Consider the following 18100-nt stretch of genomic DNA (forward strand, 5'->3'; position numbering starts at 1 on the left):
CCGTGTGGCCGATACGTAAGCTAATTAAATATCGGTGATACTATCAAGAGCAGTGTGCGGTTTCCTTTTTCCTTCATCTTGTTCAATTGTTGCCATGCACCTGCAAACAATATTGCTCAGATGTGCGAGTGCCTTTTGAATTTTATTTTCATTAATTTAAAAAAAAGTTAGAATTGTTTTTCCACATTGACATTATAGAGTATTTTGTTTAGATCGTTGACAAAAATGTACAATTAAATCCATTTTAATCCCACATTGTAAAACAACAAAATGTGGGAAAATAAATACTTTCTGAAGGCACTGTAGCAGCTCTGGTCCCGGAAAGATACAGGGTGTACAGGCTTTGGTTCCCCGCTCAGCACTAACCCAATGTATTGTTCAAATGCCTGTATGAATGAAGGTTTACGTTGAACAATACTCCCTGCAAGATCAATTTCGGGAACTGATTCATGTGTCCCATTTATAGCTAATGCTGTGTTTAGATTAGAAAATGCTAAATAAATGTCTGTTGTGTGTTGCATCAAGTTAACTATATAAGGTAGCACACCTTTCTTGCAGTCAAATGACCAAAGCACCCTCTAGTGGCCTCATGGGTGGAATATTATACATATTTTTCAGAATTTCATAATAAATTAACATTAAATGTTTTTTAACAAAAAAGATCTGGTGTCTATGTCAAAGGATTTTGTTAAATTTCAGTCTTCTATGATGCACACTACAGGTCAAAAGTTTGAGAACACCTACTCATTCAAGGGTTTTTCTTTATTTTTACTATTTTCTACATTGTAGAATAATAGTTAAGACATCAAAACTATAAAATAACACATATGGAATCATGTAGTAACCAAAAAAGTGTTAAACAAATCAAAACATATTTGAGATTTGAGATTCTTCCTTTGCCTTGATGACAGCTTTGTGCACTCTTGGCATTCTCTCAACCAGCTTCATGGGGTAGTCACCTGGAATGCATTTCAATTAACAGGTGTGCCTTGTTAAAAGTTAATTTGTGGAATTTCTTTCCTTCTTAATGTTTTTGAGCCAATCGGTTGTGTTGTGACAAAGTAGGGGTGATAAACAGAAGATAGCCATTGTAAAATGTCGCCGGAAGAAATGGCAGCAGTTGTACGAGCGCCGAACCAATTGTGCTATTATGTGTTTGTTTTTTTGCGTTATTTGTAATTTATTTTGTACATAATGTTTCTGCCACCGTATCTTACGGCAAAAAAAGAGCTTCTGGATATCAGGACAGCGATCACTCACCTCAGATTAGACAAAGATTTTTTCTTCAACAAGCAGGACGCACAGGATGTACTTCGAACACCTGACAATGCCAACATCCCCGTCATTGGCAAGAGAAAGAGACGCAGATACAGAGGACACAGAGCAGGGTGCCTCGTAAGGAGCCGCAGACGGCGAGGGGGAAAGCTGCCGTTACCGTAAATTTTACTTGCCAACGTGCAAACATTGGACAATAAATTAGACGAGGTACGATCGCAAATATCCTACCAACGGGACATCAGAAACTGTAACAACTTATGTTTCACAGAATCGTGGCTAAATGATGACATAGATATTCAGCTAGCGGGATACACGCTGCACCGGCTAGATAGAACAGCACACTAAAACGAGGGGGGGGCGGTCTGTGCATATTTGTAAACAACAGCTGGTGCACGAAATCTAAGGAAGTCTCTAGATTTTGCTCGCCTGAAGTAGAGTATCTTATGATAAGCTGTAGACCACACTATTTGCCAAGAGAGTTTTCATCCATACTTTTTTGTGGCTGTTTATTTACCACCACAGGCGGATGCTGGCACTAAGACCACACTCAGTCAGCTGTATAAGAAAATAAGCAAACAGGAAACCGCTCACCCAGAGGCGGCGCTCCTAGTGGCCGGGGAATTTAATAAAGGGAAACTTAAATCAGTCTTACCTAATTTCTATCAACATGTTACATGCGTAACCAGAGGGGAAAAAATTCTAGATCACCTGTACTCCACACACAGAGACGCATACAAAGCTCTCCCTCGCCCTCCAAATCTGACCACAATTCTGTCCTCCTGATTCTTGCTTACAAGCAAAAATGAAAGCAGGAAGCACCAGTCACTTGGTCTATAAAAAAAGTTGTCAGATGAAGCAGATGCTTAAGGACAGGACTGTTTTGCTAGCACAGACTGGAACATGTTCCGAGATTCTTCCGATGGCATTGAGGAGTACACCCCATCAGTCCCTGGCTTTAACAATAAGTGCATCGAGGACGTCGTCCCCACAGTGACTGTACGTACATACCCCAACCAGAAGCCATGGATTACAGGCAACATTCGCACTGAGCTAAAGGGTTGAGCTGCACTTTCAAGGTGCGGGACTCTAACCCYGAAGCTGATAAGAAATTCTGCTATGCCCTCCGACGAACCATTAACAGGCAAAGCGACAATACAGGGCTAAGATTGAATCGTACTACACCGGCTCCGACGCTTGTCTTATGTGGCAGGGCTTGCAAACTATTACAGACTACAAAAAGAAGCACAGCCGCGAGCTGCCCAATGACACGAGCCAACCAGACGAGCTAAATCACTTCTATGTTCACTTTGAGGCAAGCAACACTGAGGCATGCATGAGAGCATCAGCTGTTCCGGACGACTGTGTGATCACGCTCTCCGTAGCCGACGTGAGTAAGACCTTTTAAACAGGTCAACATTCACAAGGCCGCGGGGCCAGACGGATTACCAGGATGTGTGCACCGGGCATGTGCTGACCAACTGGCAGGTGTCTTCACTGACATTTTCAACATGTCCCTGATTTAGTCTGTAATACCAACATGTTTCAAGCAGACCACCATAGTCCCTGTGCCCAAGAACACCAAGGCAACCTACCTAAATGACTACAGACCCGTAGCACTTCCTGACGGGCCGCCCCCAGGTAGTGAGGGTAGGTAGCAACACATCCGCCACACTGATCCTCAACACTGGAGCCCCTCAGGGGTGCGTGCTCAGTCCCGTCCTGTACTCCCTGTTCACCCACGATTGCGTGGCTGGACACGACTCCAACACCATCATTAAGTTTGCAGACAACACAACAGTGGTAGGCCTGATCACCAACAACGATGTGACAGCCTATAGGGAGGAGGTCAGAGACCTGGCCGGATGGTGCCAGAATAACAACCTATCCCTCAAAATAATCATAACAAAGGAGATAATTGTGGACTACAGGAAAAGGAGGACCAAGCACGCCCCCATTCTCATCGACGGGGCTGTAGTGGAGCAGGTTGAGAGCTTTAAGTTTCTTGGTGTCCACATCACCAACAGACTAGAATGGTCCAAAAACACCTAAACAGTCGCGAAGAGGGTACAACAAAGCTTATTCCTTCTCAGGAAACTAAGAAGATTTGGCATGGGTCCTCAGATCCTCAAAATGTTCGACAGCTGCAACATCGACAGCATCCTGACTGGTTGCATCACTGCATGGTACGGCAACTCCTCGGGCCTCTGACCGCAAGGCACTACAGAGGGTAGTGCGTACGGCCCAGTACATCACTGGGGCTAAGCTACCTGGCATCCAGGACCTCTACACCAGGCGGTGTCAGAGGAAGGCACTAAAAATTGTCAAAGACCCCAGCCACCCAAGTCATAGAATGTTCTCTCTACTACCGCATGGCAAGCGGTACCGGAGCGCCACGTCTAGGACCAAAAGGCTTCTCAACAGCTTTTACCCCCAAGCCATAAGACTCCTGAACAAGTAATCAAATGGCTACCCGGACTATTTTGCATTGTCCCGTCCCCCTCCCCCAATCCCTCTTTTACGCTGCGGCTACTCTCTGTTTATCATATATGCATAGTCACTTTAACTATACATTCATGTACATACTACCTCAATTAGCCCGACTAACCGGGTAGCACATTGGCTACCCGGACTATCTGCATTGTGTCCCGCCACCCGCCAACCCCTCTTTTACGCTACTGCTACTCTCTGTTTATCATATACAGTTGAAGTCAGAAGTTTACGTATGCCTTAGCCAAATACATTTAAACTCAGTTTTTCACAATTCCTGACATTTAATCCAAGTAAAAATTTCCTGTTTTAGGTCAGTTAGGATCACCACTTTATTTTAAGAATGTGAAATGTCAGAATAATAGTAGAGAGAATTATTTATTTCAGCTTTTATTTCTTTCATCACATTCCCAGTGGGTCAGAAGTTTACATACACTCAATTAGTATGTAGTAGCATTGCCTTTAAATTGTTTAACTTGGGTCAAACATTTCGGGTAGCCTTCCACAAGCTTCATACAATAAGTTGGGTGAATTTTGACCTATTCCTCCTGACAGCTCGCACACGCTTTTTCAGTTCTGCCCACAAATTTTCGATAGGATTGAGGTCAGGGCTTTGTGATGGCCACTCCAATACCTAGACTTTGTTGTCCTTATGCCATTTTGCCACAACTTTGGAAGTATGCTTGGGGTCATTGTCCATTTGGAAGACCCATTTGCGACCAACTTTAACTTCCTGACTGATGTCTTGAGATGTTGCTTCAATATATCCACATCATTTTCTTCCCTCATGATGCCATCTATTTTGTGAAGTGCACCAGCCCCTCCTGCAGCAAAGCACCCCCACAACATGAATCTGTCACCGCCGTGCTTCACGGTTGGGATGGTGTTCTTTGGCTTGCAAGCCTCCCCCTTTTTCCTCCAAACATAACGATGGTCATTATGGCCAAACAGTTCTATTTTTGTTTTATCAGACCAGAGGACATTTCTCCAAAAAGATCTTTGTCTCCATGTGCAGTTGCAAACCGTAGTCTGGCTTTTTATGGCAGTTTTGGAGCAGTGGCTTCTTCCTTGCTGAGCGGTCTTTCAGGTTATGTCAATATAGGACTCGTTTTACTGTGGATARAGATACTTTTGTACCTGTTTCCTCCAGCAGCTCCAGCATCTTCCTCCAGGTCCTTTGCTGTTGCTCTGGGATTGATTTGCACTTTTCGCACCAAAGTACGTTCATCTCTAGGAAACAGAATGAGTCTCCTTCCTGAGCGGAATGACGGCTGCGTGGTCCCATGGTGTTTATACTTACGTATATACCTATTGTTTGTACAGATGAACGTGGTACCTTCAGGCGTTTGGAAATTGCTCCCAAGGATGAACCGGACCCGTGGAGGTCTACAATTTTTTTACTGAGGTCTTGGCTGATTTATTTAGATTTTCCCATGATGTCAAACAAAGAGGCACTGAGTTTGAAGGTAGGCCTTAAAATACATCCACAGGTACACCTCCAATTGACAAAAATTATGTCAATTAGCCTATCAAAAGCTTCTAAAGCCATGACATAATTTTCTGGAATTTTTCAAGTTGTTTAAAGGCACAGTCAACTTAGTGTATGTAAACTTCTGACACACTGGAATTGTGATACAGTGAATTATAAGTGAAATAATCTGTCTGTAAACAATTGTTGGAAAAATTACTTGTGTCATGTACAAAGTAGATGTCCTAACCGACTTGCCAAAACTATAGTTTGTTAACAAGAAATTTGTGGAGTGGTTGAAAAACGAGTTTTAATGACTCCAACCTAAGTGTATGTAAACTTCCGACTTCAACTGTATGCATAGTCACTTTAACCATACCTACATGTACATACTACCTCAATTAGCCCGACTAACCGGTGCCTGTATATTGCCTCGCTAGTTATAGCCTCGCTACYGTATATTGCCTCGCTACTGTTATTTTCACTGTCTTTTTACTGTTGTTTTTATTCCTTTACTTATCTATTGTTCACCTAACACCTATTTTTTACTTCAACATTGCACTGTTGGTTAGGGCCTGTAAGTAAGCATTTCACTGTAAGGTCTACACCTGTTGTATTTGGCGCATGTGACAAATAAACTTCGATTTGATACAGAAGATAGCCCTATTTGGTAAAAGTCCATATAAATCCATATTATGGCAAGAACAGCTCAATAATCAAAGAGAAACGACAGTCCATCATTACTTTAAGACATGAAGGTCAGTCAATACGGAAAATGTCAAGATCTTTGAAAGTTTCTCCAAGTGCAGTCGCAAAAACCATCAAGTGCTATGATGAAACTGGCTCTCATGAGGACCACCACTGGCCAGGAAGATCCAGAGTCATCTCTGCTGCAGAGGATAAGTTCATTAGAGTTAACTGCACCTCAGATTGCAGCCCAAATAAATGCTTCACAGAGTTCAAGTAACAGAAACATCTCAACATCAACTGTTCAAAGGAGACTGAGTGAATCAGGCCTTAATGGTCGATTTGCTGCAAATAAACCACTACTAAAGGACACCAATAAGAAGAAGAGACTTGCTTGGGCCAAGAAACATGAGCAATGGACATTAGACAGGTGGAAATTTGTTATTTGGTCAGGAGTCCAAATTGGAGATTTTTGGTTACAACCGCCATGTCTTTGTGAGACGTGGTGTGGGTGAACGGATGATCTCCGCATATGTATTTCCTACCGTAAAGCATGGAGGAGGAGGTGTTGGGGTGCTTTGCTGGTGACACTGTCTGTCATTTATTTAGAATTCAAGACACACTTAACCAGCATGGCTACCCCATCATTCTGCAGCGATATGCCATCCCATCTGGTTTGGGCTTAGTGGGACTATCATTTGTTTTTCAACAGGACAAATACCCAGCACACCTCCAGGCTGTGTAAGGGCTATTTTACTAAGAAGGAGAGTGATGGAGTGCTGCATCAGATGACCTGGCCTCCACAATCCCCCGACCTCAACCAAATTTAGATGGTTTGTGATGAGTCGGACTGCAGAGTGAAGGAAAATCAGCCAACAAGTGCTCAGCATATGTGGGAACTCCTTCAAGACTGTTGGAAAAGCATTCCAGGTGAAGATGGATGAGAGAATGCCTAAAGTGTGCAAAGCTGTCATCAAGGCAAAAGGTGGCTATTTGAGTTTCAAGTATAACAACATTTGTTTAACACTTTTTTTGTAGTAACATGGTTCCATATGTGTTATTTCATCGTTTTGATCTCTTCACTATTATTCTACAATGTAGAAAATAGGAAAAATAAAGAAAAACCCTTGAGTGAYTAGGTGTTCTAAATTTTCTTGACTGGTAGTGTATATAAAGTGTAATATTGAGATGTAAACTCAAAATGTAATAAACGTCAGCTCTATATCTGAGACGGTATAGGTGTCTTCTTTTTGAAAGCGTGTGAGGTGTGTACGATTTGATTTGTACGTTTGTTTCAAAGTCAATTTGTTTAAGACTACCAAGAAACACTGTGTGACCCTGATTTAGCCCACAGCAGTAAAAGGTTATTAAGTATTTTTAGGCAAAGTGTGACAGTTCATAATCCATTAAAATGTATAGCCACAGTTTTCTGCATCTTTTACATAAATTCAATTTTAATGTATTTCTTAATGGTGGTGTCCTTAAATTGAGTCACCGTCAACAAAGATTTCAAGTCACTTAGTCTAGCTGTGCCAGTGTAGTGGTTATCCTGATACTTTGTGCATTAAATCTTTTCTGTGGATTATACTGTTTATAGATTAGAGCCTATGGTACATGTAGGTCTGTTTGTATCTGGGACTCCAGGGACAGCAGTTAAAAATTACCCGTCTGGCTAAACCGGCATTTTTACTGAAATGTTAATTAATGTGCACTGTCCCTGTAAAAATACACTCCAACTCCAGAGTGTTTTGTTTTGAAATATAACATGTAGTTCATATAATATTTTACTGAAGTGATGATTGTTTTCTTTCCTATCACATGAAATGGATGTCGTCAAGATTAGGCAAACTCATGGTCATTTTGGTAGTGGAAACACGCACGCACACAGACACACACGCACACAGACACACAGGATCCTGAGTGGCGCAGCGGTCTATGGCACTGCATTGCAGTGCTAGAGGCATTACTACAGACCCGGTTTCGATCCCGGGCTGTATCACAAATTGCCGTGATCGGGAGTCACACAATTGGCCCAGTGTCGTCCGGGTTAGGGGAGGGTTTGGCTGAGGTAGGCCATCATTGTAAATAAGTATCTGTTCTTAACTGACTTGCCAAGTTAAATAAAGTTTAAAGATACACGTACACATACGCACACTACAAACGCTATATCAAACAACTGTGCTCAGACCAGTGTGCAGGGAGTGTGTTGAACAGAACTGATGACAGATTTCACCCAAAACTACAGGGGGAAAAAATATATTTGTTTGATTTATCCATTACTTTAACAGCCACTCGTAAACCAAAGTTAAAATGCTAATTTGACCTTTAGTTTAATAGATTCATGAAGAGGGTTTCATTAAGTTTCTTTATGACATTAGGCCCACCGTCTTCTCTACAAGGGGTGAACTATCCGGGTAGTGTTCATTACGGCACAAAATTGGAAGCGTTTTAAAACATTTTGCAACAGAAAATGAAAATTAGTGTTTCTTATTGGAAAACATCCCTCCGTGTTTCAGTCCATTTTCATCCATTTGGTGGCTAATGAACATGACGCAGTATGTTATTTTCTCTAATAGCATGCATTAGTCCCTAGAGCATATGCCCCAGTGTTTAATTCAAATGGCCCCTCTCCTTTAAGACTTAATTAATGTTTTAAGGAATACACTAGCAATGAGATCCCATCATTTTTGCACAGTGATAAATTATAGGAATATCGATGCAAAATGTTTAGAATTAATAATTGTAAAGGAAGGTTAATGGCTGAAATGACATGCTACTGATGTAATGTAATTTGAGCTCCTGCTATAGCAGGAGATAATCCTGCATCAATCAAAACATTTGAATTATTATGTGGATTATAATTCATTGGCATTTTTGTAGGATTTGATACATTTTTCATAAGGGAAGATCAAGTCTGCCATTTCAAAGTGGAAATTACAAACTTCAGAAGCCTTTTTAGAACTCAAATACACTACAAGTTAAACATTTTATGCATTGCATCCTGGGTGATTAAATTAAAATCAAATTTTGTCACATGCTTTGTAAACAACAGGTGCTTATTTACAGGCCCTTCCCAACAACGCAGAGAGAAAAATATTTAAATAGTAGAAAAATAATAACACAAGGAAAAAAGATAACTTGGCTACATACATACACAGGGTACCAGTATCGAGTCGATGTGCAGGGGTACAAGGTCATGAGATAGATTTTTATTTAACTAGGCAAGTCAGTTAAGAACAAATTCTTATTTACAATGACGGCCTACCCCGGCCAAACCCTAACCCGGACAACACTGGGACAATTGTGCACCGCCCTATGGGGCTCCCAATCACAGCTAGTTGTGATCAGCCTGGAATTGAACCAGGGTCTATAGTGATGCCTATAACACTGAGATGCAGTGCCTTAGACCACTGCACCACACTCGGGAGCCCTATACAGTATGTATATATGTACATATAGGGATAAAGTGACTAGGCTACAGGATATATAATAAGCAGTTACAGCAGCGTATTTGATGAGTCAAAAGAGTTATGTACTGGGCCATACACACTACCCTCTGAAGTGCCTTGCGGTCGGATGCCAAGCAGTTGCCATACCAAGCGGTGATGCAGTCAGTCAAGATGCTCTCAATGGTGCAGTTCTTTTTAGCCACCTGGGGGGGAAGAGGCATTATCATGCCCTCTTCATGACTGTGTTGGTGTGTTTGGACCATAATAATTACTTAGTGATGTGGACATCGAGGAACTTGAAGCTCTCGACCTGCTCCACTACAGACAGCCCTGTCAATGTGGGTGGGGGTGTGCTCTGCCCTCTGTTTCTTGTAGTCCACGATCAGCTCCATTTGGATTTATTATCAACCAATAAACCTGCCTCGATTATTAATACAGTAGACCATGGTTTCCCAAACTCGGTACCGGGGCCCCCCCTGGATGCACGTTTTGGGGGGCCAGGACCGAGTTTGGGAAACCATGCATTGGACTAGTGAATGGACCTGATACATGCACTGCAGAAAGCAGCCAGCAGAGGGCACTCTTATCACACTGAATCAATTATCTTCTCAGAAGTGCATATAATGGATTCATTTGTGTATGAATGTCATGTGATTGTGTGTGTGTGTGTGTGTGTGTGTGTGTGTGCCGCACACTTAATGACCTGAATGAACCCCAGGGCTCCCCTCTCACAGAAGAGAGGAGAAGAGAGAGAGAGAGAGAAGAGAAGAGAGGAGAGAAGAGAGAGAGAGAGAGAGAGAGAGAGAGAAGAGAGGAGAGAGAAGAAGAGAGAGAGAGAAACTAACCAAATATCACGTCTCCCTCTCAATGTCAGACTCATAAACTGGATTACTCCTGGGTTTCTGACTGGGAGAACACCACATGACTGAAACTAATGAAAGAAGCAGGTCTCTCTCTCTTTCCCCATTTATTTCTCACCCCTTTACCCATCCTTCTCTCCTCTTCTCTCTAGTCTTTGTCCCTCTTGCTTCTTCCTCTCCCCCCTCCACTCTATCTTCACTCTCCTTTATCTCTTTCTTTCCCTCTCTCATAAGATAGACTCCATTCATACAGGTGTATGCTGTCTTTCATGTGCCTATGAAACAGCCAGATGTCTATAAAATTGCCTGGGAGTTTATCCTCTTAGGGTAACGCCTAATGATAAGAAAGAAGATTTATCTTCCTTTTTTTCCTCTCTCTCTTTCTCACTCCTTGTCTCTCTCATCCAGAGTCTGTGTGTGTGTGTGATACTCCAGCCCAGCCTCTTAGCACAGTGTGAGTCTTTTATTGGCCTATCTCCTGCTGTTCCTCTGTAATTATGGTAGACAGAGAGAATAACAACAGCAGGTGGAGAGAGCGAGAGATAGAGAGAGAGAGTGCGAGAGCGAGAGAGGGATGCGTCTGTGTATGTGTGTGTGCCAATGTATTTCACACATTCTTGGCCTTTCCTACAGTCAAATGACTAGTGGCCTCATGGGTGGAATGTTCTTAATATTTTTCATAATTAATAAAAAAAATGTTTTTTAAACAGCTAAAAACATGGTGTTTCTATGTCAAATTCTATGTTATATTTCAGTCTTCTGTGATGTGTACAAAGTGGAATATTGGGATGCAAACTCCAAATTGAATACATTTCAACTCTATATCTGACATGGTACAGGTGTCTTCTTTTTGTTGATCCCATAACCATGTGTGTGAGGTGTATGCTTTGGTTTCAAAGAAGATTTGTTTAAGACTACCAAGAAACACTCTGTGTGACCCTGATTCAGCCCACTGCAGTAAAAGGTTAAAACGAATTATCACATGTGCTTATGTGGGCCCGTGTGTGTGCGTGTGTGTGTGCAGAGCCATCACAGTGAATTGTTAGGGCTAACTAGAATTTCCAATAGTGCTCCTGTCACACCGGGTCAAGTGGTTAGAACTCCCACAACTCTCTGATGGGTCCCACCTTACAGGGCAGCCAACCTGACCATTCATTTTATTACACACACACACACACACACACACACACACACACACACACACACACACACACACACACGTCTGTCTCTTATACACATCTAGATGTGTATAAGAGACAGCACACACACACACACACACACACACACACACACACACACACACACACACACACACACACACACACACACACAGAGCAACAGAAGCAGCAGCAGCAGCAGCTGTGTCACTCTCCATCCTACAGAAACCTGTACCAGCAGAGGGTGATGGTATTGATGTGATCTGTACTCTCCCGCAGGGCTGGAAAACACTGGAACACACGCACGCACACACACACACACACCACGGGAGGCTGGTGAGGGGAGAACACCTCATAATAATAGCTGGAATGGAGTGAATGGAGTGGTGTCAAACACATTCATTCCATTCCAGCCATTACTATGAGCATGTCCTCCCAAATTAAGGTGCCACCAGCCACCTGTGACACACACACAAGTTCCACTAGTAATCAGAGCTGAGGTGAGCTGACCACACATTAGACAGACAGACTACTGGCACAAATCAATCAGTGGACTAGGCAGAGGAGAGGACTGGTCATTATGGTATCTCATCATCAAACCCATTTAGCACTGCACTATTTGGTGGCATTAGAGGAAAAGGAGACACCTACTCAGTTGGACAGTTGAACAACGAAATGCATTCGACCGAACAACCGAAACGCATTTAACCCAACCCCTCTGAATCAGAGAGGTGCGGGGAGCTGCCTTAATCGACGTTCACATCATTGGCACCTTGGGAGTAGCCGTTTCTGGGGACTAAATGCCTTGCTCAAAGGCAGAACGGCAGGTTTTTCTACCTTACCAGCTCGGTGATTCGAACCAGAGACCTATACTATCTATTTTTTTTTGAAGATTTGGTATACGCCTAATATCAGTTAGTGTGTAATACATTTTTATGGGCATTTTGTAAAGGTGCATATAGGACCATGTTGCTTTCAACTAACTAGTTCTCAGATTTATTAAATGCAGATGAAGGAGAAGAAAAAAGAAAGCAAAATGTATATTATTGTGGTAATAAGTGTGGCTGCGCAGTCCAGGAAAGTACAGAGATGTGTGTTCCTAGTGCGCAATAGCACTGGATTGGTATCTTAGCAACCATAGACGCCACTGGTAGCTATTTTTTGTTTACCAAGCTAAACTAGAAAGCTAGAAAGTTCGTTATTATTTTTTACATAGATAGCTATAGGATGGATGTGTTACTTGAATCGAAAACAAAACCAGTTTCGACTATATCTGTGTATAGTTACATTCCACCAAGACGAACTGAACCAAAAGAGAGAACCTATTACAACAGTGACTCCAAGGTATGGGTGGTTGCTACTTGCTAGCTAACGTTAGCGAACGGCTAGCTAATTTACTTAGCTAAGCTAGCTAGCTAGAAAACCTATATTTCTCTCTCTGTCTCTCTCTTTCTCTGTGTGGGTCCCTCCCTCTTTTCTCTTTCTCTCTAACCCCGTTGTCTCTCCCCCCGTTGTCTCTCCCCCCTCTCTCCTTTCTCCCAGCTAGCACAATTGGTTCCTTAGAAGTTGTGGGAATGTACCTTTTTGGTTTCCAATTGGTTCTGGGAACAAAGCCTTACGTTTCCTGACTGAGAACAGAAGTGTGAAAATTTAGCCTGTTCTGGGAACGTTCATTTTATGTTGCAGGGAGGTTCTGAGAACGTTGTATTATTGTTCCCTGTATGTTTTGCTGGGAGCTTTTCTTAATGTTCTGAGAACATAAATGTTAGGTTATTTTGATGTTTTTGAATAACTTCCTTAACTTTAACTGAAATGTTCAATAAGACTGTTAGCTAATTTTCCCACAACATCGGACACCCCCTAACTTCGGACACTCTCTAGCGGTTAGAGAATTAAATCACCTCTACTCAACATTTAAATGGGCTGGAAAATAACGGTATGTTTTGCGACTAAAGACACCCTTCCAGCTAGCTGACCACCGATTTTCATTGCAATTTATGTAAGTTAAGTTAGGTTTTGAGAGTTTTCAAAAAAGTGATATATATACACATTTTGTGGGACACGCTGTATATTGTAAAATTCGGCTGTGCGATAGACACATCATTTAATATACAACTTTTTACCTAAATTATTCATACTCATTTATATGTTAGTATTAAACTGTTATCTACTTTCTCAAAACATAAGATTAATCTGTAAAATAAATAGTGAGACATTTGGTTACAACACTGAAGAAGATGTTGGTGAAGAACCATTTTTAAGAGTCTACAGGAGGGCGCACCGGGCTACGCAATGAAAAGTTGACTGGAAGTCTAGCCAACTAGTCAACTATCTAGTAAACACTTCGGATACGAGGTTGCTGTCTCTTTTTTGAACAAAATTAAACGGATATATCTTGCAATTGAACAAAATAGTAAGGTGGCCAATAACGGGGGACCGTATGCTGATAATACAGGATGTATTTCTTTTGCTAAACCGCTTATCAAAAAGCTGATAATAGTAGTATTTCCACTGAAATGTCAAACATGCTAATTGCTAACCCATTAGCTAACATTTTTATGACACCAATAATCACAAAACATTGATGGCTTGATCACAAGATAACACTGTTGAAGGTAATATATTTCTTAAACGCTGTTGAATATGCCGATAATAGGGGGTCCTACGCCAGGTTAGTTTTGAACTTTTGAACTCCAAGAACTCCATGTTTTGAACTCCAAGCACAGATAGGACACATGGAAATTAATCATGCAAACACATTTTTTTAAATCATTTTTATTGTGACTCGGTGTCAGTGAGCTTTCAAACCTACACGAGCTTCTGTTTTCTATCCATGGAATTTGTCGACTGCACCACCAGGATGGAGCTAGCATGCCATGTTTTTTTACTCATACAAAGGGTGCGTTCGTAAATTGTTTCCAGTGTGTCAGAGTGCGCTCTGAGGCATTCTTAAGTTGAGTGTTGTCAAATTGTCTGTTCGTAAATTCAGAGTGGTTTGCTCTTGGGAACGTTCAGAGCGCACACTCTGGCCTAAGAGCGTTCTGACCTCACAACGGCAGTCAAGCACCCAAGTTAACTGGCACAAATGAGAGAACACCTCACTCTGATGATTTTACTCGCCCTAGCTAGTTAGGCTGTTTTCATGTTATCAAGGGTGTTAGTGACTCTAACTGTGGTGCTGGCAACAATTTAATTTWAAAAAATTGCCAACATTTACTGACACCGTTCATATTCAATGAGTGTTGCGCGTTCGTAAATTCATCAGTTATAATGCGCTCTAGCACACTCAGATGAGTGCTCTGAAATTGGCGTAGATAGTCAGAGTAAATTACAAACGAAACCAAAGCGTTTTAGTCTACTCAAACAGACCCCATTTCAAAGGAAACAAGAACTCAATCAGATCAGGTGTGGCCAATTAGTGGGTACGGCCAACACACCTGAACACACGTAACAAGATGGAGGGTAGAGAGAGTTTTGTTGACGTTGAGAACATAATGTATACAAGTGGAGGCTGCTGAGGGGAGGACGGCTCATAATAATGGCTGGAACAGAGCAGATGGAATAGCATCAAACACACAGACATTTGCTTGATGTATTTGATACCATTCCACTAATTCAGCTCCAGCCATTACCATGAGCCCGTCCTCCCTAATTAAGGTGCCACCAACTTCCTGTGATGTATATGTTTTTAAATAACATTCTTAGAAAGTTCTTTGACGTAACTAATGTTTTTTTTGTGGTTTTTATTGAAAGTTCCCACAGAAGAACGTTGTTTCTAAGAACATGAATGAGAACATTAATTTATCTAGAAACATGAGGAAACCTGTAGGAAATGTTATGCTGAAGTATTGAAATTCCCACAGAAGAACGTTGTTTCAAACGTTCTCTAAACTATTTGAGAACATTCCCAATGTAAAACCAGTTGTAGAACTTTCCTAGAACATTAGCAAAAATTAAATTAAATGTAATCATGTTTGAACTTTTAGGAAACGTTCTGTTAAAGTAATGAAATATCAAGAAAATAACATTATTTTGTCAAGTTCATTTAATGTGCTGAGAATGTTACAAAGCCAAACAACTATCCTGCACCATTCCCAGAACGTTGTGGGACGGTTGTATGCAAAATAAGCATAGGACAACCATGCTCTCACCAAGCTTTAAGAGACATATGGTTCTCAGAACGTTATGTTCTAGCTGGGCTAACTCTCCCTTCACATTTCCCTCTCTCTTCCTGACTAGTCTTGAAAACCCGACCTGAGTCAACACAGAGACATCACTAGGGTCAGGTTTTCAAGACTACTCCCTCACCCCCACTCTCTATCTATCACACCTTTTACTGTAACAAACATAGCTAGATGGCTAGCTATATCATCACTAACATTATATCCCACTGTCTTCCACGTCCCCCCTCTGTGTCTGTCTGTCTCTCTCTCTACAACTTCCTCTCTCACGCACGCACACACACACACACACCAACCTATAATGATCCAATAATCCACAGGCACGGGAGGTATCCTTATACGACTGCATATACCGGCGGGCGGAGGGCTATGACAGCAAACTACACCGCGACGATAGAGAGCACTCCAACAGCAGGGGACTAGACTTGTACTCAGAGGTAACTAGCTAGCTACAGTGCCATATCTTAATTTGATCATCCTGTTTTTACAGGAATTTTCCAGCACGGCAGGAAATGCAAATGTATTCCATGTCTAAAAAGGCTTCTAATTTCCACTTCCACTTTTTTTCCACTAAAAATGTACCAACCCCTGGGGAGGGTAAAGTGGTGTAGCAGCCTCCCTGTATGCCCTGATACGGTTATTATGACCACCACTATGATGTGTACTTAAACCATAGTGTGCTATAACTAGCCTATCTATACCAAGGGGTTTGGACCTTCATGGCACAGGTGTTAGTGCACTCACTCTGAAACCAGAGTTCAAGTCCCTAGATCTCTGCCTATGACAATTCCTATCAGCTACATTTGAATAGCCTGTTATTAAACCAGACCAAATCTAGCTGTATCATTTCACGGTAAGCTGTTGTATTTGGCGTAAGTGACAAACAAAGTTTGATTTTATATTTTTTGTTGTTTCATGAAACTAGTCGTACATTTTCCGAGTTGACAGTCTGTTTGACCCGCAGCAGGTGTGGCAGCATCTGCACTAGCCGACAAGCCATACGTGAACAGGTTGTTATGGGAGTAAATACAGCTAGCAGCTGGCTGTCACTGTATGCCGCTGGTGGTTGTTAGCGAGGTGGAAGTTTCCCAACACTTTCTGTGCTGAAACTATGTCAGAGTCATTATGCTTGTCAGGTAGGAAGCAGCACCAGTGGTGGGTCTAGTTTCTGAGTCAGTGAAAGTGGAGAAGTTGACTAGCTAAGTGAGTGGACACACACACACACACACACACACACACTTGTAAAGTGAATGGGCTGCACTCACTGTAGAGAGGCTTAATTACAGTAAAGTTAAGTCTTACCTTTCTGAGAGTAATTCTGCGCTCAATGACAGGTCATGGTGTGAACTGGAGGAGATCCATTTTAAACCCACAGATATTATCAAACTCAGCTACAGCATCAACCCACCTTCAATTACAGGTGTAAAACACAGAGATTATATATATAATTGTATGGGTGTAAAGCTGTGTAATGGTGTCTGGTAAGGTGTTGAACATCTAAATGATTAACCCGCTCGCCCCCTTTTCTGCTCTCTCTCATTTACCATCACCATCATCCTCTTTCTCTGTCGCTTTCTCCTATCTTTATTACCCTTTCTTCCTTCTCAGCTCATTCCCTGTTTCTCTTCTCTTTCAGGAGTCTTCCAGACCTGCACCAGTCTTGTCCTCATCAGAGTATGGAAGACGCCTGCCTCCTGTCCTCTACAAACCTGGCAGGCAGTTTGCCCGCATCTCTCACATCCACACCGAGTTCTTCAGGAAAAACGGGATCACACGCAATTTTGAGGAGGGATACGGATCAGTGGTTCCTGTGTGAGGAAGTCCGTATTCCCAACACCAGAGATAGAGTGAGAGCAGTGAGGGAGGGAGAGTGATGGTTTTATCAATGTGAATATGTATGGACACAACAACACACCCAACTGATACAGTCAGTGTGGTGCTGAATAGTAAAGATATAGATCATTATAGAAATAGAGATATATTCAAAGAGAGATTATATATTTTAAGATAGATAAAATAAAAAATTAAATATATATATATATAGCTATATATATTATAAAATCAGATTACATATTTTAAAATACAAAGATTGTAACTGTATACATTATGGCCCACGTTTGTGACATACATAATAAAGTACAATATTTGATTGTACCTCTTTATCAAACTACTTTGTGAACTTTCAATGCAATCATAAATAGTCGACTTTCAATGACAGGAGGCACATTGGTTCACTTATATACAAATGGTTTTAATGAGTAAGAAAATTATGCCGTCAAAACATGGAAACGTTCTCCTGTTCTTGATATAGTTTTTTGGTTTTCTTACAAAAGTCCAGTAGCTCTTGATTCCCGGCTGCTCTTGAGGTCCACGTACATTGCTCTTTCCTTGACAGAAACACTGCTTCAGAGCCATAGAGATAGGTTAGCTATAGAAGGTTTGGCAAACTATTGTTCATGTTGACACCAATTTTTTTTTTCCATTCTGACTAAAAGTACTGTAATGGTGAAAGGACTATTGGTGCCAAGATGGT

General features: G+C 41.6%; 1 protein-coding gene across 1 annotated transcript; it reads left to right on the forward strand.

Annotated features, from left to right (window-relative positions):
- The first annotated feature begins 12061 nt into the window (after positions 1-12061).
- Positions 12062-17721, forward strand: cfap90 (cilia and flagella associated protein 90). The gene is made up of 3 exons (XM_023974677.2): positions 12062-12730; positions 15888-16004; positions 17204-17721. Exons 1-3 carry the CDS (start codon positions 12614-12616, stop codon positions 17381-17383), a joined length of 414 nt encoding a protein of 137 aa, XP_023830445.1. The 5' UTR covers positions 12062-12613; the 3' UTR covers positions 17384-17721.
- The last annotated feature ends 379 nt before the right edge of the window (positions 17722-18100 follow it).

This window comes from Salvelinus sp. IW2-2015, linkage group LG30 (assembly GCF_002910315.2).
Source record: "Salvelinus sp. IW2-2015 linkage group LG30, ASM291031v2, whole genome shotgun sequence".
Lineage (NCBI taxonomy): Eukaryota > Metazoa > Chordata > Actinopteri > Salmoniformes > Salmonidae > Salvelinus > Salvelinus sp. IW2-2015.